We start from the raw sequence: 27974 nt of genomic DNA, 5'->3' as shown, positions 1-27974 counted from the left end.
AGAGAAGGCTGAGGGAGGAGGAGGAGTAGTGGATGTGGAGTGAGAGATGACAAGAGGAGCTAAATCACAGATACGAATCAGGTCACAGGAAACGGCAGCCAAGCTCGTCTGGACCAAAAGAAACGTGAAGCAGAACAGAAGAATGGATCGCACATCACAGAGGGGCCTTGTTCTCTCGGTCTGCGGAGAGAACACGAGCACCAGAGGAGTGTTTGTTTTGCTTAACGATCACACCATCTGCTCGGTATTTACTCAAACTGTCCCAGGTCGGTTTGAGGAGGCAGGCACTGCCCCTGAGAGGTGAGAAATTAGTCTCCGCTCACATTGATCACTGGTTTGCTCTCTTTATGCCACAGAGTGAATCATTTAGGCGAGATATTCTTAGCAGAGCGACGCGGACACTCGGTGTGACGCATCTGAATGGGGAATTTAACAAGTGGAAGACAGGCAGGTCCTCAAAGAGAGAGAAAGAGCTTTGCATGAAATACTGATGCTCATCAAAGAGTCATCAGGAAGACGAGTAGAGGGACGAGATGAACTGCCGGGGACAATTTCTGTGTTTAGCTGGTGGTTTGAGAATGTTCCCAACTGTTCCAGTTTTACTAAAGGTAAATAAATGATGTGTAATTCTTTTGTTCCTGTGAGGTTTTGACGCAATGCAAAGCTGCTTTGAACAGAATAGTTCAAGGGAGACGATCATAGGACATGAGGAAGAAATTTTGAGGAGAGAAAATGAAAGTTGGTAAGAAAGTAAGGGCCTCTATAGATGGTTTTTTTAGACATGAATTTGCCTGAAGCAGGAGACAGGACATGACGTATAATTTCTCTCACGGAAATCACACGTTTTTGTTTTGAGCACATCAACACCTCTGTCGGACCGTCACAGACCTTTTAGTACGTAAAGGCAGCACAAATAAGCGGTGAACAGACAAAGTTATACGGGTATTTAATTGCTGAAACAATTTATCGCACAAAAAAATATGTATTCATTTCATTCATCTATTCGGCAAAGACAAACCAGTGATTCCAGCTTTTAACTTGTGAAGGTTTGCTGCTCACCCTGTGAGGATCATACGTCAACTTTTATTCTCATCATCTGCACCAACAGTTTACAGCAGCAGAAGCATTTTACATTTAGAAAGCCTCTTGTCTCTAACCGGTCCACGGTTCTTTCACCTGTGAGGACATTTCATCTCCATAATTCAGAAGCCGGGTACACAAGCTTCCTGGTCACGATCCGAAAACCACATTTCATCTCCAAACAAAAAGGTTGAAAGCAAAAATACTGCAGCTGACAGCTCTGCGGTTTTTGCCGGCCAGGTATACAAACATATCTTCTTTCTGTATCTTTTTCTCTCACCTGCCTTCTAGTCAAATTGCTCGTAATTAATCACCGAAGCCCAACTGAAGACAGGCTATTAAGAAAAGACGGGAGAAAAACAATCTTCTCTAGAGATAAGCAGAGAACGGTGAATGACTGTGATGAGTGTATAGAGATGTAGTAGATGAGGACAAAGTGCTAACCACAACTGACAGGTCTGGTGACTGAGGCAGGAGAGAATTAATGAGGACTTCAAACTAAGTCAAAAACTGATAGGACATTACAAATGGATGAAGATTTTTAATTAACTCTGAATTTGCTTGCACATCTAAATGTTTCAGCTCATGGAAATTGTTCAAACTGCACAAGCTTTGCTTCAAATACTCAGGGATTAAATAATACGAAGGGCTCCATATGGACGAGCTCGCGTCACTTCTCTCAGCTCATCACCTTCACACTTTGTCTTCTTTGCCAAGTCATCTCATATGTTGATGAGTGAACACACTCCACCAGCTCTTCCCTCTGTCACGGACATGTAGAGCAGTATTGATATACCGCACACCATGAAAATGCCAACAAAGCTGAAAGTAGAGTAAAGCTCTGGGCGCTCTGCAGTCAGTGTCAAGGCTGCCAGGACGCCACAAATATCTGCTGAACTCACTGCACCACAGTCCCACCTGAGACCACGGCTCTGAAGACACAGGCCGTGCAAAATGCAACGCAGCTGTGCGGCTGAAGTCACCGAGGACGAACTCTGTCCACGTTTAAAATCTTTTATGACTTAACTGCGGTTTATGAGATCTTTCGAAGTTTTATCTAATTCTAATCTGCACAGGCACCAAGCGCCTGGGTGCTTTTGTAGCATCACTTCATGCTGAAATGTAACCATGGTAACCTAAAGACAACGTGACTGTGATTCCAGATCCCAGCAGCAGATATGTGGTGACTGCAACTGATCTTAGACCAGGTGTAATAGAACAGAATTGTCCTTTCACACGGTCTCAGCTTCTTTACTCCCGTACTGTGCAGACACTTTAAAAACCAAAAACACTGAATCAAACCACCTGTCTGCTTTGAATTTGTAAAATACCGTCATTCCTTCGACACCCACCTCTTTGACCTCCAGCAGCCGACCCTGGTACTGACTCTTGGCCCGTCGAGCCGCAGCCGGAGATTTGTGGTGGGTGATGGAGACGATGGTGCCGGGTGCGGCCGTGTGGCCCAGGTGCCTCTGGGAACCCGGCGATGAGGATGGGGTGAGGTGGGGGAGCAGGGAGAAGCTACGGGTCCGACCGGAGGACGAGTAGCCCTGGAGGAGGGATGGAGGGAGGGAGAGGGTGACTCAGAATGCACAGCAACATCATAAGCTTTTAATGTTGTAAACAGATAAAGTGCTATTAGCTATTTTGATATCTTTTATTAACAGGCTAAGATTAGCCATTAGCACTGTTCTCGGTTCTCGGATTTAAGAGCGATGCTGCCCTTCACTGTAAAACAATCAAATTTAAATGATGCTGTTTTTTTTAAACGAGTCTATCAACCTAACAATCATTACTCACAGCTGGCAGGGAGTCAATGTTCTGCTTATCTACTTGAAGAATGACAAAATAAACAAGTACTGCAAGAAATAAAACAATAAAACAATTTTTAAAAAGCCCAGCATCATCAATAGAATGATTATTTGTGTACATGAAATCATATTTATGTGCCTGCATCACTTTACGTGTGTGTGTAAATACCGTGGTTCACAAATACTAAAACTTTTTGGAAAACAAACAATGCGTTCTTCTGATTTTATAACCTTTTTGTCAAAAGGTTCAATATAGAGCAGTTAGTTATTCATTTTAATTATATGTGCAACTTGGGCGGGTAAAGGTTCATAACATAATGATTTTATGACTGAAACAGAGACTTAACACCGAAACAGGGTGTTGCTGTTTCAAGTTTCACATGCGTGGTCAGAAATGTGTTCTGAGATGTGCGACTGTAGCCGTTGTACTGTTCACTGTTGTACACATGTACGACGCTGCAGGTGAGAGGTTGAACCAAAGAGTTCTGCAGAAGCAGGATTTTTCAGGGGGTGTTGTGCAGCTACGTTTGATGGATTATAACAGTAGTTTTGGTTTCTAGGTTTGAGAATTGAGTTTCATAAAAAGGTAGTCATCCATTATGTTGTTTTGTTTCCCTCTGTGCCAAAGCAGAAGTCAGATCACATCCTTTATTCTGACGCCGCCTGCACTGCGCCTGTGTGACTCTTTCCTCTTCAGCTCGCTGACCTGAGCGCTCACACAGGCAGCCGTGTCAGATGAGCATCTCTCTCCCTCTCGTCTGTCCTCATACTCCATTAGTTTACAGCAGCGCAGCGAGAAAAGGCACCAGAGATTCATCCTCCAGAAGACACACAGAGGTCTGGTCACTGCAGCCGTGAAAATAAAATGGATCCAATAAACATCTTCCACACCAGCGCACTGCTCACCGAGAGGGACGCAACATGCATTTGTCATTTTGCAGAAACGCTGCCAGCTCTGCAGTAAAACAGGGAATCAAATCTATGGCTATTGTGCGGTTGTAACATGTCACATCATTATTTGGGACAATAACTTGATTGTTATTCTGCTTGTTTGAGTTGTTTTCTGGGCAAAAACATCACATTTATTCAAACATGTTAATATATAAGTGTCAGAGGTTAATATAACTGCAAGAACATTGTCCTGATTAGATTAGCTGCAGCCAGACAGTAAATAAAGCGAGTTATAGTAGGTGGGTCCTTGTGTAATCATTTTAACAGAGAATAATCAGCTTACATGAGAGAACACTGTCGTATTGTGCGAGGCTAAGCCACGAGTCGTGAGTAAGCAGAAAAGGAGCCGTGCTGAGAACAGATCGACACTCTTGAGGTTTTGTCCTCTAAAACTGGCACAGAGCCCCGAGAGTTTCCGTAAACTGGAAGACGTCCGACCGAGAGGACGAGGAAAAGAGGGGCAGCGATGGATAAGTGCAGGTGTGAGCAACACAGAAAATATAAGTGCTATAAACTGAAACTCAGGCCTAATCCTATCACACAGCAGTGGGTCCAGCTGTTTTTTTGGCTGTTTGTGACTCCTTTAAAATGAAGCAAAGTCTGATTGCGACCTCATGTCACAGGATCTGGAAAGTCATTTGCCTAAATTTAAATTTGAAGACCCAAATTATCTTCAAACAAGAGAATTATTCTAGTTTACAGTAGAAACTTGTTTAAAACATGTTAGAGAGTAGACTTATAGCTGTGAAATCAGCCTTTACAATTTTATATTTCAAATACACTTATCACCTAAATTTTCGTCCAGTGGATAATTAAGGGACTGCTGTGACTTAAGTTCTCTCTTGGTATAAAAAAAAAGCGGTCACAGGTGCTCTGTGGTCACTGGAGTGTGGGCGGACTTGGCCCCGTGTGAGGCAGCGTGGGTCGACCGTACAACAGTCAGCTGCTGACCTGTCATTTTCTACACAACAGGGAACACAACTAATTACACACGTTTCAGCGAGCTGTTCAGGAACAACCTTGGTTCAGGGACTCGAAAATAGTTTAATGATTGATTGTACAAAGTTCCAGTTATTGTGATTCTGTAATTCTATGGGAAAAGCCTCTGGTTTCTTTTTTCCACCCATATTTTAGCTCAAGCTGAGTTTAAAGCCCAGAAAAGAAAAGCACAGCAGTGGAGCATGAGCTGTGCAGCAGCCACAGAAATATGCTTTAGTCAAGCAGAAAGTAAACAACATTACCAGCAACTCAAAGTTCACGGTTTGACTCATGTGCCCTTCCTGTCAGGAGTGTGTGTGTGTGTGTGTGTGTGTGTGTGTGTGTGTGTGTGTGTGTGTGTGTGTGTGTGTGTGTGTGTGTGTGTGTGTGTGTGTGTGTGTGTGTGTGTGTGTGTGCAGTTTCAGCATTACAACAAAAACAGCAAGCTCGTGGTTCAAGGCTGATTTATCAGCTCGATAACCTACAACTACCCGACTGAGCCGCCCCGTCTCTCCACTTGCAGCGAGCTCCCCGACACGCCTGTGGGGGGTGTGGACATAACAATAGCAACAACTGTAAACCGACGTCCTGGGTCCTTGACAAATACCTCAAATGCCTGTAATTTAGTGTCTCCTACAAGGACACATGATTGTAAAGCCACAGTGTTCTGTCTGAAGCTATCACAAGTTTTTTCCTTCCTGCAGCGGTGACACTGCTCCACCATCATAGGACACATGATCCAAAGTCTGTGTAACTGTGCAAAACTCAATTGTTTGTGGAATGAATCCGTCCCATATTTACTTTTATATTTATGTTTACTTGTTTGTTACTTTTAAACTAAGACTTTGATTTTGTTTTAGAGATTATGACCATTTACTCCTTAGGAAAATGCAGATTATAGGTGCATTTTTATATCCAGTCGAAGATTTCAACCTGCACCTATTTGCCGTGCTTATCACTGCACCACCGTGTCGCTGCCCCCTGCAGATTTATCCACAGATGAATTAGTGTATTATGCAAAACTCTAAAAGAAAACTAGCATCTCATCAGACTGAACAAGATGAACTTCAAAATAAAGTACAGTTTGAAATATGCATTTACTGCACCTGCATCGATCAGCAGCATAAAATGAGTCAGCGCTCTTTCGTACAGTTTCGGACCCTATTATGCGATAAATAAATCCTGCTTAAATTATTCTGCCCAAGCTCCCGTGATCAGAGACGGTGCAGAGCCTCTACCGCTGGCAGCCTCATCACCAGAGTAGCTGCTATAATGATCGGAGAGGCAGACAGTGCAGCTCAGGGAAGGATTAGACCACAGCAGTGGGTATCGTCATAACAGCTGCTGCTGTGGAAAAGCCCCACAGTCACCGAACAGGAACAAAACGCCCACTCTGCTCCGCAGGGCAGAGGAGAGACAAAAAAGACAGAGAGAGACCGTCTTTCTCCTTCCACTTTTTCCTCGCTTATCCAATTTTCTCTCATCTTTTGATTGCTTTTCTCATCACGGCTGAGCAGAGTAATTGGACTTCCCCCCTCGCTCCAGCTGTGCAGCAGTTTCAAGAGTTGAGGAGATATATACGTGTTGAATAAGCGAGTCGGCAATGAGGCATTATAATGAGGCTGTTGCATTTAATTGTTTAAAAAGACACATGAAAGAGTGGGGGGGGGGGGGGGGGGGTGTTTCAGCATGAGGGAGGAAATGGACATTAGAGGACGGACGGAGTGTTCCCTTTCATTTCCTGTCTGAAGGTGAAACTAAGTTTGTGAAACTAAAGTGCCGAGACATCAGGTGCTCTGAGAGAGTGTGTGTGTGTGTGTGCGTGTGGAGACCCACCAGCACCTCCTGGCCTCCTCCTGCTCTTTCCACACTCAGGTGCTCATCTGAGCCCTTCAGTTTCCTCACCTAAAATCAAACACAGAGAGAGAGAGAGAGAGAGAGAGAGAGAGATGGAATTTCATCCCAACAGGAAACAAGTGGACACTGAAAGGTTTAAGAAATTAATGAACTCTACACTTGCTCTTATACTGATGAAGTCACGTATTTTTCTACAATGATAAACGTCAGTGGCATGAAATCTAATCTTTACATGGCGTCAATATACACGAGACACCAAATAAACATCAGAGGACACAAAGTCAGAACTACCAGCAGCTCAACAACATCAGCACGTTCATTCAAACGTTCATTCTGCAAGAGTACATCCTCCCTTCACAAAGTCAATGTAAACAATCAACCTCATTGGAAAAGTTTACGATGGAAATGATACATCCTGGATTATTTCTCTCCCTCCTCGTGAGCTGCTGATTCTCACATTGTCACGAGCTGTGGTGCAGCTCGATAACAAGCCTCATTCTCCACTGGATCAGGCGAATGGAGAAACAACCCACAGAGATAAAGTCAGCACATGTGCACACTCACACATAAAGACACACACACACACACACACACTGTCTAATCCCTTGAAACCCACGCTAAACCCCAAAAATGCACATGACTAAATATTAATCCATGCAGCCCATGTTGAAAAAGGAGTGGTTGTGGATAAATGTAGTTAAACTACGTCCAACACACTAATCTTTCAGAAATAAGCCCACAGAGAGATATGAGGACGACAGTGACACCAGGGACATTTAGCGAACCACTCGTGAGATGGATGCATGCTACCATATTTACCTAAATCGCCTTCTGTCGATGGAGGAGCTAAAAATACTCTCGAATTAGACAAGTTTCACCTGGTGGGTGGAAACTCAGCTCTTCACTCCGTGCAGAAGAAGCAGTGCTTACAAAGCCCCACATCTTTATGTATTTTTTTTTTTTTTTAATTCTCTTGTCAAATTATTTTGTTAAACTATTTTTTTCTCACTCTTTATTTATTTTTTTTTCTTTTGTGAGCAGAACACCGAGTTATAAAGTCAGAGACACATGACGGATTTAATTAATTGCTGTCTGCAGAGACATGGCATTTCTGTGGATGACATTTATTAACATCTGCGAAATGTGGATTTGCTGTGTTTGTGTTCATGAGGAGAAAATGAAAGGGAGTCAGAAAATTAAAGAAACCTCTGAACAGCACATGAGAGAAAATCATGTGGTGCATTCAGACAAAATCCCCCTCGAGTTGACTCAGTTCTCCTGCTCGCATGCTAAAATATTTGAAAAATGCTTCCACGCTCTGGTTCAGTTCATTCATCCACCCCCCCCCCAAAAACCAAGTAATCGGTAAATCCACACCCTTATACTAGCTCCATGAAATTCAAGATACAGGAAGATACTACATGTTTTTCACACTATTTTACAGCTGTTTGGTAAATGTCTAATTTCAAACTAGCGATGTACTACAACTAGCATCGCAAGTTAGCACAAGAGAGATTTAGTGATTCATATAATCTTTTAAACAGCATTTTAATCAATTACCTGATTAGATATATCAACCACATTTCATTTACTTTTAAAGAATGGGTGTTAATTCAAAACAGCTCGTTTTACACGGGCCAAAAACACGAAGGAAGGAAAAGAGACGACCAAATGTTGGAACTATTTTAAACAGCTTTAAAACTCTGGAGTGTTAAATGAGACTCAAGGGAAAGGAGATAATATAATTTGGACTAAAAAGGGCATTTAAAAAGAGGAGTCACCTTCACACTCAGTAAAAGCAGAACAGAAAGAAAGAGGCCGAGACCGACTGTTGGACTCACGTGTGTGTGTGTGTGTGTGTGTTTTACCTTGGCACTGCTGTCGGAGTGACGTCGTGCACATGCTTGGAGCTGACTGATCCAAAACTGCTGTTCTTTGGCATCAGAAGCTGCAAAGTGACACATAACAAGAATATGTTAAAAAAAATATTACAAGACATCACTTCCTGTGCACACATGACATTCAGAATAAGTCTTTACATGTCTTCACAGTTATGTCTCATGTCTGTCTTTTAGGTGTCTCCACACCCGCAGACAGTGTAAACACATTGTGACTAAACCTGAAGCCACAAATAAATGATTAACACATTTGAACCACTAGAACTCAAATGTTAGTAGTGTAGACAAGTCTCTAACATTTGGCATTTAGGGATGTAAAATACAATTTACTTCATGTATAATAAAAGTGTTAAATTTGTAAATGCCAGGAAATTAAAAGTTTGCTTTTGATGTCCAAATTTACTAAGCAAGGAAGGTTTGACTTTGGAGTCAAAACTTCATTTTTACCAAGAAGTAAATGAGTTCAATGAAAAGATTAATATCAACAAAATATCCCTAACAGCCCTTCTAAAGTTCCCCGGTAGAAGATTGTTTGTTGTTTAATCTGTAAAAAAAACTGAGGTGTAAATGTGAGAAACTAGCTGTAAACTAATTGAGTCATATTTACCATAGAAACATGCGAGATTGGTTTCAACCTCGCTGTCTAACTCCCAGCAAGAAATGTGAATTAACTTTTTCGTGCCAATCTCAAACTAATCCTTCAAACTGAAACCGTTGGGTTCATGAACTGACCAGGGGACAAGCGTGATAATTACAGAGCAGGCTCTTTTTAGGAGTAACCACAGCCAACATCAGTGTTTATGTGATTTAAAGAAAGTTCCCCCTTTGAACAAAAGGTGGCGAGGACAGTGTTTGACTGAGGACGTCCTGCTGGATGTCAATGATCTCACCTGCAGCCACATTATTATTCTTGTCGACAGTCCACCTGATCATTTGATCTCGTTTCCCTGTGAATGATGTCCTGAGGGCTGCTGTCACATCCAGCCCTCTTCATTCTCTCCTCCACGCTAAATTGAACATTCAGTATTCAACAAACACCGGCGTCGCATTTGGCCGATTTGCACGCCGCACGCGAGGCAGATTGATTCCCTCTGCATGCTTGTGTTTTCCCACCTTGGCACAGATTCTGGCTGTCTGAACACAAATAGCCAAAACTTGATGACTAGCACGGAGAGCTGCAGGACTCCAGGTGAAGGGGACACTGACTGTCTGCTTGTGCTGACTCGCTCCAGGTCGGAAAATAAAATCCTTCTGATCCCATTTCACTGACTAATTATAAGAGAGGTCAGTATCGATGCCAACTGGTGCATTCCTAACAAAATATCTATTATAAAAAATATATGTGAGTTTTTTTCTTTCATTTTTTCCTGATTTCTCAAATTGTCATGGACAGAAAAGTTTAAAATGTGAAAATTAGTTCAACACTCCTTAGTAGCGACTCTATAATGAGGATGGATAGCTTCATTAGATTGCATTTAGAAGAAATTGCATTTTTCAGTGTTTTTTCCCATGCAGATGGAGGCTTTTTCAGAAGTATCAGAACCATGGAGAATTCAATTTGCACTTGTCAATCACCCACACGCCTGCCACCACCATGAGAACACCTACAAAAGTCCTTTTTTAGTGAAGAGGCAACTCTTGTCGAGTGCTGCAGTCGAGACGTGCGCTCTCCCACTGGGAGTGTCTGCTCGCCTCGTACAGAAACACCTGCACCAACCGTCCTCCTGAAGAAAATATCCCCAGTAACACTTTTCTTCTTCTTGTCATCCTCTTGACTCAAAACGGGACCTCTTACCCTGACAGTGAGCAGGCATCTAAATCTGATATTTCCCTCTGTGATGTGCACAAGCTTAGCAGTGATTAAAGATAATTAGTTGTCTGTATTGAGCAGAGCAGCCTCCGCATGTGGTTATGCTAATCAGCACCTGTTCACGATGTGGTGACGCAAACGATATACACACCGCTCCGCCGACAGCAGGACGCTCTGTTCTCATTCAGGCAGAATACCAGGATCCTGATACTTAATAAAATCACAGCTGTTTTGGTTTTTTTGTTACAAGGGACCTCGAGGTGACGTTCTCCTGGTTCAATTCCTCTGATGAATGCACAAGGCTTGAACTGGAAACTGAGGAGATTACAATGACGTTTTAAATGAAAAACAACCGACAGCCCTTCCGGTCTGTGCCTTTTATTTAACTGGAAATATCTATCCCACAAATGATATCAGAACATTGCTGAGTAAGAGGGAGAGTCAATCACTGATCACCATCCATCATCATCTAACTATACCCATTCTTATTACAGCTTTGTGAGAGATGTGGTTATGACAATGGTAAGTATGAGGATTGATCAGCAGTTGGATTAGATTTAAGTGCTGGGAGATATTAAGAGCAGGGCACTTTCAAACATATGTACTTAATGGAAATGGACAATGACCCTGTGATAATTCATACTCTAACACTATATTATACACTAAAAGTAAATAGTAGTAATTTCAGGTTTAACTTCAGGTTTAATTGCTTTGAATGGGCTTGAAATGTCATATTTAAGCAGAATAATGTTGATTCACTGATATTACAGTGCATTAGCACGGAAGGTGACAAAACGATGTCAAGAGCCTGAAACATCCAGGTTTGTCAGTGAAGAATTAGCTTTTGCCACATATTTGTGAATTCAGTCAATTTATTCTGAAATGCAGTCGCATCCTTGAAGAAAAGACACCGTCAGATGTAAAAACGTTAATTGGGAAAATAAGATGTTTTTCGATGCTAATGGATCAATAGCGGTGTACTTGACATCAGCAAAAATGTTGGTTACCATTCAAAATTCATCATTTCTACAATAAAAATATAAAATTTACTGAGAGGAATAATTAAAGTAAGATGAGAAGTTTGATATAATTTTAATTTCTTACAGATTAAATGTTCAAATGTTGAGGTGTTAGGCTGATGTTGTTTTACTACACAGAGCGGCGTTAGCTTTGTCCCACTGCCTTAAATTCCTAATGCTAATCTTAGATAATCGTCTCCTGATGCTGACTCCATATTTAATGTTCAAATGTAAGAACGGTATCAATTATCTTCATCCGAGTTCTGGAGGGAAAACAGCTTTTTCGAATGTAAAACTATCCATTAAATACAGTCGGAGGACACTTAAATGTTTGTAGCTTGCAAACTGTGCCAGCCGCTTTTAGTCTGTGTGGATGAGCAAGATAATAACATGGTGGACGCCGCTGTGGATAATCACATCAGCTGAAAATGTCAAGTCTGCAGCAAAACAGGCTCGTACTGTTGCAGAACATTGCATTTGTACTCTAATGTCTTGGCAGGTTTATAATCATCAATCACGAGGACGCCGCGAAAAACACAGGCTAAAATATTGAGTTTTCATTCTTCTGATGCATCTTAATAAGCCCTGACGAACACAACTTGACCCTTCCACTGGCTGACCGTCTCACTGAGATGTCGTATGATTAACAGCTTAATTTACAATCCCAGCATTCAGACATGATTTAACTCCCCCTGCTCTTCACCTCTGCTCAGCAGCAGAAAACCCAAGGCCCTGCAGTCTCCCTACATGCAATAATGAAATACTCCCTTTCTATTCCTCGGCTTTAGCTAATTACACTGAACTCCTTTGGTTTGGAGCCAGAAAAACCCTCAGGCTACTTTACAGCTGTGTTAGATGTCACATGAAAGTCCCCTGATGGATTAAGTTGGACGTCCTTGTATTAGTGGAGAAACATTAAGAGTCGAGATCAATTGCTGCACAAGAGACACCTCAAGGCAACTGTGCAGGTTTGGATTCAGGTATTGGTGGTGGGGGAAGGGGTCCCCGAGTAGTAGATGGTAAATGGACTGGATGTATTGCCGAGTGGAAACCCACTGTGACGTCATCAATGTAGTTTGTGGGCTGCTGTTTTACAGTCTTTGGCATTTTGCGCAGCGCCATTTGGGTTTTTTGAAACAGGAAGTACCAATAGTTGGAGGAGTGAAGGGTCAGCCCAGTTTATGAGTTGCAGGATTTAATGGTCTTTTAGTGCATGAATTGAAACTATATAGGTGAGGAGTGGGCTTACACACTTGCCTTGCGGAAATCTTTGCATTAGCTACAGATTCTCTGCGTGCCCAGTATCTTCTTACAACAGTTAGCGATAAGGAAATTCATTCAAAACCTTCCTGTGAAAGGAGCCACAGAATAAAGGTGGCATTTAAAGCTCCTGTAAGATGAAACCTGCTTACAAGTGAAGCCTGAAAAACTGGAAAGTGACTCGAGGAAACTTTATAGTCCCCCCCCCCCCTCCTACTCCTTAAGGTGGTCTTTTGGGAGGTTCCCATGGTAACCACATATTAGCGTAATGGCTAATCGTAATCACAGGTTGCAGTGGACTCCCATATAAACCACCTTGTCCCCAGCTGTTCAAATAAATTGAAGCTTTTAATCACTAAAATATTATTTCTCTCCAATTCTTTTCAGAGCAGAAACATTCTAAGGGTTGTTTCTTCGTCGCTGCCATAGTTGTGGCAGCAGCTGATCCTCGAAACAGATAAACTTCAAAGATAAATATTTTTCCCTCGGAGACTTTCTTTATATTTCCCGAATCTCACCGAGTGTTGGAATGTTGGAAATGAAAGTACCTCTGTCTCTGCTACTCAGCCCCACAACCTCTCCTCCTCTGTGGGATCATTGTTTCCTCTTAGCTCAGTGCACATGGAGCACTGCGTTGCACAGGGAATATAGGCCATGTTATTCTGATATCCTCCCCCTGGAGAGTGTGTGGGGACATTCCAGCGGTTCAAGTGGTGCAACAGTGAAAAGGAGTCTTTCTTGCATCAGTGGATACAGGTCAGTGAAAGCAGCGGCCTTCGGCACAGTGACCGGCTACAGGCGCTTTGTCTGGCACCAGGTCTTAAAGAGATATTTCACTTCAGTGCAGAGGTGCTCAGAGTGTAATATAATGTAATATAGCCTACATGCTGGATTTTTATTATTTTCAGCAAGTTGCACTATTCTACTTTTCTGTCAATTTGCTAATTAGTCAACAAATCAGTTAACAAATAGCTATAAATGCTCAGGCACCAATGAGAATAATGTTCGATGTAAATTATTACATTATTATTCATTCAGATCCCTGTCTCTGGTTCAATAGCTCAATATTCACTCAGCTCTGTTTTATTCTCCACCGGTCGAAATATCTACTTTGCTAAAAACTATTTTCACCAGCTAATCAATAATGCTGCCCTTCTGCTGTCTGATGTTGGACAAACCACACAGTGGAATTAGTTTGGCCTATTGGACCTCAAACCTGGGCGAACCAAAACAGTGAAGTTATTGAGCGTTAAACCAAAATAATGAGCTGCAAAGTATGAAATGCTCTTTCAGAATCACGAATAACCGACCACATACTAGTTTTCACATGATAATATTAATTAGAGCAGCTTTAGAAGTAAATCATGTTCTTTACATTCACAAATAACACAATTCTTCATTCATAACTCCCAGCATGCACTCTGCTCTCCAAGTGACTCAAATGTACAACACACGCTCCAGTCAGTGTTTGTACTTTGCCATACACGGGCAGCCTGAGGACAGTGTGAGGTCATACCTCTGAGCTTGTACAGCTCTCCATTGACGGAGTTCACAACGAACATGTGCGGAGCCTCGTCGCTCTGGGATACGGAGGCACCGATCAGGGGCAGGGACCCACGGGGCTTCTGGCTTTTCCCCTGCTCGTTGACGAAATACTGCAGTTGTCCCAACTCTGGATCCAACACAAAGTACCTGCAATGGAGGAGACAGAGAGAGGGAAATAAGAAAGTAATGAACCAGAGAGGGAAATATAAGAAGTGCCAGTAATGTCATCATCATTTTGTTTTATGCTCTCATTATCTTGTTTACTAGAGAAACTTAAACCTTTTTTTTATTTCCTACATACACAAACTTTCCAGGATGTGGGAGGGAGAAGGAAAGATGAGGAGGAGAGCGAAGAATGAGTGTGAGACGACGCCGAAGGGAGCCTCCGTAAAAACGGTTTTTAAATTTCTTACATCTCATTCCAACGAAGCCTGCGGGATATTGTTCACCACAGGTCTGTCAACACAAGATTCATAAAGAAACACCCCTGTGTGCACATTAAAGTCTGATTTAACCAACATAAAGCTGGCAGGCCTCGTTCCTAAATTACTAAAGGTAGCGATTAGTGCGGTCATCTTTGGCAGAACCCGCAGCTCCAGGCGTGGAAATTAGACCCCACATTTTCCCTTTTGTGATTAATGAATCACATTCAATCACTGTGTAATTGAATCTCTGCCTCACTCATCACTGGCTGGAAGATTTAACACTAGCCAGACACAACCATATGCACACACACACACTGAAAAAGGCAGGCACACTTCATTTCCTGTTGCCAGAAAGGTTTCTCTATGACATTTAAGAAACAGGCCAGTCTGCTCCCCTCAACTCTTTTGTTCTGCTTCTGCAGCTCAACACGGCGGAGAGCCACTAGGACGCTTCGGCTAACCTTTGCATGTTTGTGCACGGACACCTGAGATCACGGCGGTCGTCTTTGACCGCGTCTTTCCGTTTGGCACACCGCTCCTGCGCCGCCCTCTTTTCTCTCCCCCAACCCAAGATTCACCATTTTACCAATCAATGCTCCCCTTTCATCCCCCGATTAAAGAAGCTGCCGTATTGATCAGACGTTTATCGAGCAGCTTCGTCCTTGGCAGAGATACTGTACTGCTTCTTCCTATCGCCACATCACGGCTGCATGTGATAATTGAAGAGAGTCACCTGTCCGTCCCATGGTCTCTCAGGGGACGTCGGGTTTAGTGCCTGTTGGATTAAGCTATGTCCAAATTCAGTTTGGGTTCATGCGTCATGGTCTACTTAAGTCCTCAAAGCCCCCTGAAGGATGTGGTGCTTGAAAAAGACACAGCTTTAGACGTCTAAGCAGCTCATTTGTGGGAAAAAAATTGTGCCCTGGTATCAGTATTCTGAAAAAGATCACTGAATATCTAGTTTCTCACCATGTTAGCTTTGTGGCTGTAGCGAAGACACGTGTGTCTCAATCATGTTGGTCCAGACTAAAATACATTAACATCTAATGGACGGACAATATTGATATTTCTGAGAGGATGAAGCCGCTTTTCAGCTAGGACCACGATTCGCAGCCTTGAGTGAATTGCCCCCACAGCTATCGGATGGATCATCATGAACCTTGCTACAGATAATTGTATATCTGCAGGATAAATTCCAACAACTTAGCTGTTCAGTCCTATTATCTTTTTTTAAATTAATCAATAGTCCATAAAATGTCAGAGAACTAATATTGCAAAACCCAAATATATTCTGTGAGCAATTATATTTCAGCACTGGAACATCGAGCAGTTGTTATATATGATGACAGATGACATCAGATATAGCTTTAGCTTTCGAATATGCCAGCAGTAAGAGGACAGAGCGCTGTGTGTGTGTGTGTGTGTGTGTGTGTGTGTGTGTGTGTGTGTGTGTGTGTGTGTGTGTGTGTGTGTGTGTGTGCATCCTTATTACTGGAGGCATTTTCCCATGAACCCTCTAGAGTTCCCTGGAGAGGAAGCAGTGAATGGTGCTGTCTGAAAATTGATCCCCACTCACAGTCTTGCCCGCTTCTATCAGGAGAGCTGGTGATTTATGTCGACCACAGCCGACCAGGGAACAATCTGCCTGCGTCAGTTTTTACACACACACAGAAACACACACACTGCTCTACGTATGATGTTTTATCCCTTATTCCGTCAGCAGTTATGTTGACCCACCTCCAGGCACCAGTTAAACCATAATGCAGACCTTTAACATGATGGATGGAACTGGATAACAAAGCTTGCTCCTTACATTCGCTCGTGTCATAACAGTGCTGACATTACCCGATCAGCGACGCTGCACACTCTGAGCTCGGGCTGAACTTTTAACCTTTGGAAGCATGAAGGTGCAGCAAACTGGAGAAAATGAAATATAATGATGGACTGATGGAACAATGAAGTTTGGCACTGAGCTTGTTACACCACTTACGCCAAGAGCAGTCGATTTCACATCAGTTCCAGTGAATTAGTTTCAAAGTGTCAAGGTGTCGAACTGAACTGACGGTGTAGCATGTATGTGTATCTTAAAGATATTTTTGGGCCTCAATGTTTGACAGGGTAGAAAGGAGACAGAGCAGGCACAACGAGGGACGGAATCTAACCTGTGTCCACTGCAGGAGAACTCAAGCCTCTATACGTGGGGCAGCCGCTCAACCAGATGAGCCCCAAATCTGCATCATCTGATACTATCGGTGGCACGGTGGTACAGTGTTTAGCACTTTAGCATCAGCTGTCCAAAGACATGTGGGGCAGTTGGGATGGCTGAAGCTCAGGAGGCAGTGGGTCATGCACTAAAAAGAATGTCAGTGGTTTGATTCCCAGCTCCACCGGTCCGCATGCTAGTAGGGTCTTGTCAAAATCCACTAATTGCCCCTTGACGGTTGTATTGTGAATGTACCGGGTGTGTGAAATGAATGTTTGTGTGACTTGAGACTAGAAAAGCGCTAAATGAAGACAGACCATTTTACATTCAGGTTAGATTAATATTGTTTGTCATTATTTCTCGCCCCACTGTCAGCTGGGACCGACTCCCTCCCCCTCACGACCCGCAAAGGATAAGCGGTATAGATGACGAATGGATGGACAGATCTAATATCACGACCGTGTCCTAGAATAAGGGAGGGAGATAAGGGAATGTGCAAAGGAGAGTCTGCATGGTGGGTTAGAACGAAGCAATATGCTTGTTTGGTTCAGTGTAAATGAGAAAACACCAGAGTAATGATTCAGGTTTTGATGTATGAAAAACCTCAAGATTGCTTTTCTCAAACTGGACTTACTGGGTCCAATGTTTTCTCATCGGCTCCTGATCCATCGCAGCATAACCACTGCAGCTCCTTATGATGCAGGGCTGTTTTCAGTCCAACATGCCCACAGCAACAAAAAAAACTAAACTACTGAAGACTTCCACCTGGGGCTACATGGAACTGTGACATGCATTAATGGCAATCATTATTTTTTTAAGGCAAACTTATAAAGACGTGAACACTTTCTAACCTTTTCTGGCAAAGAAAATTCAAATCTATATATAGAGGCTCTTCTAATCCCTCTCTCGCAGCTCTGACATCACTCATCCACTCAAGACATCTGAAACAACAGAGAGCTTTCTACTACTGAACATTTTTGCTGATATCATTCAAATAAACACACACCAGAACAATAATGACTCTGTAACAAAGAGCTTAGTCGAGCACATTCGCCCTCATACACAGAGACACTGCCATTTCCTAATGGCAATAACACGGATTCTGCAGGAAACCGCTCGTCAGCAGGATTTGTTGTGATGTCTCCTCGCTGCTCTTTTGGCAGTTAATTCTCCAAAAATTGCTCAGAGGATCAAGAGGAAAGTTGTGAATCACAGCGGATATTGGCAGGAGATGTGGCTGGAACTCGTCCTGGAGTCAAATGTGTTGCACTGCAGTGTCAAAGAGGTAAACGTTTTACTATCACACATGTAATCACAAGAAAATGTTAAAGCAGCATTAGATGGTATTTAAGCAATGTGGGGCAAAGAAACACCAGATCAAACTTTTTGAGCAAACACAGGCACAAACTCCAGAAAATGGAAATTTTTCTAAAAGATAACATCAAGAATATTGATCACAGCTCAAACACAGGATGCTTTTGAGCTGGTGTAAAAGGTTTGTTTGACGGGGGACTCCTGACATTAGAAACATCAGCTGAAAACACGATCCATGCTTGTTCTGGAGCTTTTAGCTGCACCACACTGAGTTGTAAACATGTACAGAAAACACAATCTGCCAGTAAAGACACAGGATCAAAAGCTCCAGAACAAATGAGAAAGTGAACCTTGACTGTCAACTTCTACAACACCTGTTGTTTTGAAGCTACCGGCATAAGAAAAGAAATCATGAATCCAAATCGTCCTCCTCCTCCTCTTCTCTACCACAGAAACAAACAGCAGAGCCACATTATCGGAACTCACAGCTTTGATCAGAGATCCGCAGCAGTGCAGTTTTCCACCGAGCACATCTGCAAAGAGATGATTCATCCTTCACAATCCTATACTCCCCACCCCGCTGATCACTTAAGACTATTTAAATGTAGAATAACCACGTGTAGTATTACTTACAGCCTCAATTTGTACAACGTGATATCTAAAGAGGAGACAGAGGGAGCGCTCTGCATGATTCTGTGATCTGCCTGTAAATGTTGGACTACACCGATCCACAAACAATCCTCGGGATAAATAGATGAAAACCTGAAAGCAGAGGAATATCTCCTACATTTGTTTGATCAGTTTGAAAATAAATCTGGTCTCAGCCCGACAGATTTGTAAGCTGGTCAATTAAAACTGTCCGATATGACTTTCACGCACATATTGTGTCTGGGTCTCTGTTGGTCACTATATGAAAAGTGTTATCTTACAGAAAAACAATGCGAAAAAGTTAAGTTTATTATTGTATTTCTTTTATCTATCTACTGTAGATATACCCCGTATCCTTAATGTGGGTGTGTGGTGGGGGATTTCTGGCTGCAGAAGCTTTGTTGCATTTCATATGTGACTCTGTCCCAGTCTAATAGAACCGAGGGGATTTTTTCATTATCATCTATTCTTGGGTCAAGCTCCAAAAATGCTGGATCCTACATTTCCTACAAAGCAATTGAAAAGCAGCTTTGGGGAGCAGCCTATCTGCATCCTAACTGTATAGGAAACACCACACCTCCAGTTTGTGATGCAGCCTTTCTGTTCCAATTGATTTAATAAGTCTTTATACATCTGTCTTCACAGGCTGAGTCTGAACGTGCTAACTAAAAACAGCTATCTCCCACATTTTCTCTGACACACACACACACACACACGGCACCTTGCAGCACTTCACACTGACACATGGCCACCCACACAGTGGCAGAATTAGCTCCACTCAGGTCCGCTGCCCACCACGACACCTCCAGCCAAACACACACACTACGAGTCCCTCCACGTGACGAATACTGAGAACGTGACTGACGACTGCTATTACTCCAGCACCTCTGCAGTCTCTCCTGCTTCAAACGTTTCTTTATTTAAAGGCTTCTGAGAACCGAAGTCATCCCACGAGGCAGAACAAGAATCTGCACTGAAGTCCAGACATTTTCCTGAAATGTATTTTTGCAGCTACAGTTCTCGTATATTGTTGTAAATGCAAAAATTATTGCTGAGTCATTAGCTTCTTCTCCCACAATCTTCAATGTGCTGTAACAAAAACATGTGATTATTGCAAAATAATTTATAGGTCATGTCCTGCATGCTCCACCCAGACACCACCCCTCGCCTGAATGTTTCGTTTTGGGTTTTTTTCCGAACTTGGACAATCTCCTGCTGTGTCCTTTATTTGTGAAAGTCCAGAAAATGTCCAGACCCAATATCTCTGACATTTGTCTGGAGGCAAGTTCTGAAAACAGTGTGATCAAAGACAAAAGTGAATTCATCCTGGGCCATTTATTTGTGGCCATCATCATATTTCAAGCTGCTGATTAGAATCTCGAGGACATCTCTGCTTTTGCAAATTACAGCTCCTTTCAGCGAATGACATAATGGCTTTATAGAACATAATAATAACATTCCCCTGGGAGTCATTTCAATTCCCGCACTGTGGAATTAACTCATCTTCAATTCAGATACACGTAAACAACACTTGCATTGGATGTTTGGAACAGCAGCTTTCAACAAAATATGAATAAGAAGCGTTTCCTTCCTTCTAAAGACCAAACTAAGTCAATTTCATTTCATAAATTTGCATTCAAATGACACCGTGATTGCTCCGTCATTGTGTGCTGCTCTTTGAGAGATCAAAACTGCTTCCTGATGAGATAACAAGAGTCTCGGTTATAATCATTAATCTTCACAAGTACAAGTCATCATAGTTCTAACCAGGAGCAGTCGTAGTGGGTTAGTACTGCAGTAAATCAGGGTTCGTGCAAACATTTGATCTGATGGCATTTTCAGCTTCAGGCTACATATTCAGGATCCTTTGGTCGATGCTCACAATCTGTATGTCCGCAGTTAGCGGAGCTCCGGGCCGAGGCTCTGGTCAATGAACTGAAAGAAATCATTCCTTGAAAGTGAGACCTTTACCTTCAGGCTCTGTGACACTGAAACAGAACAAGGCAACATCTCAAAGGAAGTATCCTAACCCTGCAGAAAACAGCCTGCACAGCATGTGTGTTTACACACATGCTGCGTGTGTGTTCAATCAACAGACGACAAATCCCACATGAACATCGCAGACATAATTTTCTTTTGATCAACGCCACCTCGCTGTTTCCTCTTTCAAAAGAACATATTTTTTTACCCAGGTATCCCAGGGGGTGTAGATCGTGATCCAGTTCAGTGCATCATCTATCTGTCAGTTTAATAGGAGAGCAGGGAGCAGCCGTTCGTTCTCTCCACCTCCACCTCCGTATATATCCCCACACCTCTCACACTCACTGGCTTCCAGCCCAAATCATATACAGCCTCTGCTTCCGTCTCCTCCGCAGCACCACTACAGCAAAGCACCGTACATTAGCTATTTTTGTGTGCATACGGGTAAAAAGAAGAAGAAGATGTTCCATTCACAAATAATACAGATGCAGAGCAGAAATCCTGCATTCTGCACCAACTGTACAGGTGTTCAGCAGTGCACAGGAAATTTGCAAGAAAAGGCTTTCAATTACAATAAAATCCTGAACAGCAGCCAGATGTTTCATGTGTTGCTCACAGCAACAAGTGCAGGCCGCAGTGATGTTTTCCAATTAAAAGCTCACTCACAGCCTCTCATAAAAACTTGGTTTCCGGCGTGGGAGTTGAGTAAATCAGGGAGGAAACCCATAAATGCTACATGACATTCAGTCGCACAACAAAGCACCGAGATATTCTGTTCTTCATGAGCAACAGAATATTACACAACCACAGGAAACGTGTCTGAAGAAGCAAAATAAACCAATATGTCATATTATCAACAACAGGAACACAGGAAGCACACAGCAGAATGAACAGATCTATACATTTTAATGTTACCATATTATTAGGTACACCTGACCAATCCAATGCAACAGCACTTGAATAAGTTCTATCTTTATGAATATCAAAACTCAATCTGCAGTAGTTAGTCAATTAATCAGTTAGCCTCAGACACTCACACTCATACACATTCCGACATACAGACTTTGTTCAGCTCTACTTACAATTCATTTTCGATGAAAATGATTGAGACATCATATCTTTTTAAATAAATACAGAACATAAACATCCCTTAAAGCGACCATGATCTGTATTTTTAAAGTTGAAACACACTGAAGTTTGACGATGTGAAAGCCGTCTGCAGCTCCTTTGTACTCCCGACTCATAGTTTCTCTGTTCTGGTTCACACTCGCTGCTCTTACTGAGTGATTTTCAGCCGCAGCAGGCACCTGTCTTCAGAGGAGAGGCTCTAAAAACCCCACTGTGCTTTACCTGCTCAGCAGCAAACAGCAGACACACACACACAGTCAAGGGATTAGATGGTGAACATACTCAAGTGTTCAGCGGCTAAAGAGCCAGAGAAAGCAAACACAGACTTAAGAGAGGGTCAGTGTTGGACTTACACTCATCAGGTGGCCAGAAACACGACTCCACATGGATGGTGATGTTTCTCCATTGTTACAAATAATTCTGCCATAAGGAGAAATGTCAATGACTACTTTTAAATTAATATTCATGCTATTGGCGTCAATAAGACATGATGTTTAGATCAGAGACTTATAATCATCTAATAAATCAATAGGAATGAATAAACACATTTTACACTATACATACATGAGGCAACTTAATATGAGAAAATGCAATCCAATACAACTACTGCAACTGGTGATTACTTTCATTATCAGTTAGTCTGTGTTTAATATTCTCACTGTCTATGAATTGTCAAAATAGTGAAAATCTCATTTTTCCAAATAGATATTCTTCTATTACTGTTATTGATGCCAAAGACAAGCAGCAAATATCTACATGTTAAAAAGTTGAAACTAATTGATATCTAATAGTTTTTAATCAAAGAAGTAAAGTTAATTATCAACTCTGCTGATCCGATCAATGTAGAATGAAGTTAGACTTTACTCACTTGTAAATACTTCATATATGAAGGTATTAGTGATAGTTATCGGTATAACAGTTCACCATTAGGCCTGTGTGTGTGGGTGGACAACACACACACCCACACACCCACACACACACACACACACACACACACACACACACACACACACACACACACACACACAGTGACGTGGAGGTAAAAGTGCAACGTGGACGGAGCCAAAACAACATGAAGCCACAGACACATGAAGCCTCCCCACACCTCCCCACACCTCCTCCCTCCACCTGAACTCCATCCATGCTCTTACCTGTTCTGCCAGCCTTGGATCAGGTTGGTGTATTTGCTCAACACTCCCTCCAGCTGCCTCCTCCTCTGCTGCACATTCATACTGTTCCCCAGCACCGTTTCCCGGCTGCCTCCTGCTCCGGCCGGGCCGCCCAGGGAGCCAGAGCCGGAGCCGGAGCCAGAGCCGGAGCCGGAGCTGGAGCCGGGGCTGTGCGTCCCGGTCCGGCCGCCGGGCTTCCTCGCTGAGCTCCCCCGGTCCGTGGAGGGAGAGTTTGTTTTGTTGGTCCCGTGATGCGGACTGCAGAGAGACTTGTCCATCCTGGCGACGGGACGGTGAACAGCAGCAGCAGGAGGAGGAGGAGGAGGAGGAGGAGGAAGGAGGAAGAGGAGGAGGAGGAGGAAGGACCAGCAGCAGCAGAGAAGCCTTCAGAACATAAGTGTGGAACCAGGCGGTGTGTGTCTGCTCAGCTACAGCAGAGGAGGAGGGCGAGCTTTGACCGCGCTGCTCCGGTGGTGTGACCGTCCCTCGGTGCGTGAGGAGGCGGACATGTTCCTCCTGGTGTCCCGCTCGCTCCTCTGCAGTGTGTGTGTGTGTGTGTCCGGTTCTCCTCCAGCGTTTTCCTGGTAGCAAGCGCAGACACGCCCACTCCACTGTGGACCCACCCCCGGATGCTACGGTCCTGATGGACACATCATCACCTCTTTATTGACAGTCCATGATCATCACACCAGAAGAGACATCATCATGATCAGAAGAAGACTGCTTCATAAACAAAGTGCCAACACACATATTCTACCATTACTGACAATAACTCCTCCATTTCAATTATCATTCCCGCTCCCTTCATCTCTATCAGACAATTTCTTGTGAATAAAGACTTGACACACTTTTCCATTATGATAAAATCATTTTCTTTTGTTGTTGTTTGTTTTACCTGTTACCAGTTTTTAGTAGTTTTTCTTTACTCTTGTTGAGGGTTTAGGACATGTTAGTCTTGTTAAGCCCAATGACACGATTTGTCAATACAGGCTATACATTTGTCTTTGTGATATATAAATGTTACACATTTATATTATTATTATTACACACTAACAAACAAAATGACCCTGACAATCAGAACGAAAAGGACACGTTAAAGGTTCAGGGCGTAGAGTTTAGTGACATCTAGTGGTGAAGTCGAATGCAGCAGCTGAATATCCTCACCTCATCTTGCGCTGAGCAAATCGAAGGCGTGAATATCCAAAGGACACTTAGAAGAGCACGGCTGGGTTCCTGCTGCTTGTCAGCTGAGGCAGCCACAAAGCAAAGATCAATACAAGGGAGAAAAAAATCCCTGTGCAACCGAGAGTTAGTGGTTTGTTAAGTGCTTGAGAGTCAAGCAAAGGTCAGCTGCATTTCACCATGAGCGGTCATGGCAGTTTCACTCAGAGGTCTTTGTCATCAGATTTAAATTTATCAGGTCCATTTTTCAACAAAAAGTAAATTAGCATTTGGTAAACCCTTCCTTCACATAGTCAATGTATAGTTTGATTGCAAATGTATAAAACATATGCAGCCAATGATTAAACTGTGAGTTTATCTGCTCTAAAGCAAGCAGTCAACATTAGCATGCTCGGCTAACTAGTTTACGATCCACAGTGATGTGTGCATAACCGTCTGCGTGTGCAGCCCACAAGAAGTAGCATTGAGAAGAAGTTTGTTTCAGAATATGTCAGCATGTCGCCGCAGCGAAACTTAAAGCAAGCAAAACTTAAAGCAAGCGAAACTTTACTTGATCAAAGCGAGCCGCTGTCCAGCATGTTTGACATTTAGACGTCTGACAGCCTTTAAGAAAATAATTGATGATTGATCACAAAGCTAAAAAGCTAGAGACTCAGCGTTAAAGATAAAGTTGTGTGAAAAAGTTCTCCCTCAGCACACATCTCCATCTCTTACTTCCAATGCATCCACAACATGATATTTCACAGTTTTTAATGGATCCTGGCATTTCCAGCACATCCGCTGTGAGTGGCAGGACAGTGAGTTTTAATTGTTGATACTGTTTGTCAGAAAGACGATCGTTGTGCAGTCGGTGCACATTTTCAAAGGTTATTGGAAACTCCTGGTAGCAGAGGTTCATTTTAGAGCAGGCTGTCAGAATTTGAATAAGGATGGGTGTATTTCATCAGAAGTCTCTTCAGTGTTTGGCCGTGTGAGCTTCGCTGTCCTTGGCCCTGACAGATATCTGCACACTGCTGCTGTCCATCCCATTAAGTAGAAATAAACATAATCCACGTCCTCTAGTTTCCGAGAGTCCAAAACGAAACTCAACAATAACATGCAGACAGCTACGGCCGACCTTGGATTGTTTCAGCGTTCTGCTTATGCTGCATTACCAAAGAACAGCTGGATCAGATTAGCATCTCACCTGCTCTAATTGTTCCTGGCAACAGCAGGAACGGACGTTATCTGGAGTCTGTTTGTTTTGGGAACATTCTATCTGCTCGATGTGAACTCTGCAGCCCGCCAACATGGCTCCACGAACTGTCTGGAGAAGAAGCCGAAACAAGCTTAACTTTCTCTCTGGGCTCTTACTTTGATTTGACCTGGGGTATAACTGTGTTTCGGCTGATTTCATTTCTGCCTCAGTTCGGTGGGAAGAATAAGCGACGTGTGGGGATGCTTGACTTGCCAAAAACTTGGATCTGTTTGCACAACAGCCTGCATTACTGACAAAGAGCAGCAACCTCGCCAATAACTACTTAATGGACTGGAGGGGGGCTATTGACCCTGCATGTTGACAAGGTCAGCAGTGTGTGTGTGTGTGTGTGTGTGTGTGTGTGTGTGTGTGTGTGTGTGTGTGTGTGTGTGTAGCTGATAGCAGGAGCGAGAGATTTTATAGTTCAAGGACGTGTGCCTGGCCTGTAATTGAACATTTGACCGTACCTCTCTGTGTGCTGCCTCTTTCCATGCAGAGCTGGAAGATGACGCCATGACTATTAATTGGATCAGCTACAGAATGAAGCTCAGTGATGAACAGAGATGAATATGAAGGCTGTATATTCTTACAGTTTTTGAGTTGTTGTGTTGGGAACCCTCGGTTTTCAGGAATCTCCCTGAAGGTCAGAGTATCTTTACACCTGAAAGAAAGAGGGAAGAATTAGAACCAGTACGTCCATAAACCGATAAAGAACATTGTATTCAAGTTATCTTATGTTTTAGACACTCAATTTAGCAAAAGAAGCCTGATTATTGCAGTTTGAGAAAAAAAGGTTTGTACCGATAAGGTAATTATTGTCCTTGAACATCCTCTCCAGCCTCTCCAACGTGAGCTGCTCCATGCTATGGAAATTAGTTGAGTGATTTTCAAAAAAAATGTGGTGAACTAAGTCTCGATGCATCTCAAGATGAAGTGAACAGGTCGAGATATAATTAGGTAAATGGATGGAAAGAAAAACCCTGCAAATATAAGAGGTCCATTTTAAAACCACTGAATTTTTCTTTTTTCGTTAAGTAGCTGACTTAAAGGTCATAGTAAAAGTTCCTACACTAATGAACCTTAGATCTTTTTCCCCAATTAATTCACCTTACTGCTCCAAAAGCACAAATGTGGACAGAGACACAGAAGGACAATGACAGACCTTCTGTAAAAGTGTCACTGAAGCTCTGTGGGCTCAATTATCGCTCTATTGAGCAGCAGCACGAGGATCCCAATTAGTGCTCTATCCTGACACTTGTGTTTGTCAGAGGAGCTTCTGGCAACAACAGCTAATGGCTCAGTTTGATTTCAGACTTTTCAGTCGAAGCCGACAGAACGATGACTGTGTGACGGACTGAGGGCGGTCGCCCCCCTGAAGCTTGTTTCACAGAGATCAGAACAGAGGACACTGTAACAGAGACAACAACCTCTGACTCTCTGCTCCGTCACAACAGCTCTAATATCCTTTTTTCACAAACAACAGGAAAACACACACACAGAAGCATTTGGCTCTACAGTGTTCTATTACACCTCCACACTGGGGGACAGTTAGTGGCCGGGGGCATTATTTTTCTCTGGTTGTCCATCCGTTCATCCCGTTTTTGTGAACGCAATATGTTGAGAAAGCTTCGAGGGAATCTCTTCAAATTTGTAACAAACCTTCAGTTGGACTCAAGGATGAAATAATTCGATTTTGGGGGTCAAGGTCGCTGTGACTTCACAAAACAAATGTTTTGCCTTGTGAAGGCGATATCTCAGGAACACCTCGAGGGAACATTTTAAAATTTGGCTCAAACGATTAGTTAGACTCATCAATTAACTGATTAGATCTGGGTGGTCAGAGGTCAAAGATCAAGCTCACGGTGGCCTCACAGACATTTTTTTGGCCTCTTGAACTTTAAGTCTCAAGTCGCCTTTACAGAATTTCTTCAAATTTTGATGATCTGTCACTCAAAGATGGACTGATTAGATTCCGAAGGTCAAAGTGACCTCATATTAATCTGACACATTTATTTATGCAGGTATATTAAAAGCAGCACTGACGCCATAACCGCCACTTTATGAACTAATTGGAAATTTATTGATTACAATGGTCAAAATGTTCACCAGTGACAATCTCAAATTTACACATGTACAGCAAGTTATGGTAAATGTGGAGGGGTCTCTCTACAAAAGCACACTGGAGACATCTGCTGGGCAAGAAAACTAAATTGGTTACATTTAGTCTGATGGAGAAAATGATGAGCTCATCTTCAGCGTGTGATGTATTTTTCCCAGGAGCATTTAGATGGTCTATCCTCCTCACTGAAATAGAGCCAGGTAGACTTTCAGAAGACAGAAGGCACAGAAGGAAAAGCGAACTTCTCAATAGTTCTAAAAATAACATTGGTTGAATTCTATTCTGCCGTCTGTTTTTAATTCAGGACCCTGAAGTTGTGCAGCTGTCTCCTAATATAGATTATTTTCCCTTTGTAAACTT

The 27974-nt window shown here is 42.8% G+C and overlaps 1 protein-coding gene across 2 annotated transcripts in view; it reads right to left on the bottom strand.

Moving 5' to 3' along the window:
- The window catches only part of LOC109639176 (oxysterol-binding protein-related protein 10), a 47177-nt gene extending 23486 nt beyond the window's left edge, over positions 1-23691 (bottom strand). Inside the window, exons 1-6 of one of the 2 annotated variants that reach the window (XM_069516821.1) lie at positions 23059-23286; positions 22261-22327; positions 14181-14356; positions 8546-8625; positions 6657-6725; positions 2433-2630 (exon numbers count right to left, since the gene is read on the bottom strand). In XM_069516821.1, coding sequence (XP_069372922.1) covers positions 2433-2630; positions 6657-6725; positions 8546-8625; positions 14181-14226 — 393 coding nt within the window. In that variant the 5' untranslated portion in view covers positions 14227-14356; positions 22261-22327; positions 23059-23286. Of the gene's footprint in view, positions 1-2432; positions 2631-6656; positions 6726-8545; positions 8626-14180; positions 14357-22260; positions 22328-23058 lie in introns of both variants that reach the window. The other variant, XM_020102506.2, reaches the window with a different exon arrangement.
- Positions 23692-27974: the final 4283 nt, after the last annotated feature.

Source organism: Paralichthys olivaceus, chromosome 20 (assembly GCF_024713975.1).
Source record: "Paralichthys olivaceus isolate ysfri-2021 chromosome 20, ASM2471397v2, whole genome shotgun sequence".
NCBI lineage: Eukaryota > Metazoa > Chordata > Actinopteri > Pleuronectiformes > Paralichthyidae > Paralichthys > Paralichthys olivaceus.
Note: the sequence above shows the minus strand (reverse complement) of the source record. Positions and strands in the feature narration are given on the sequence as shown.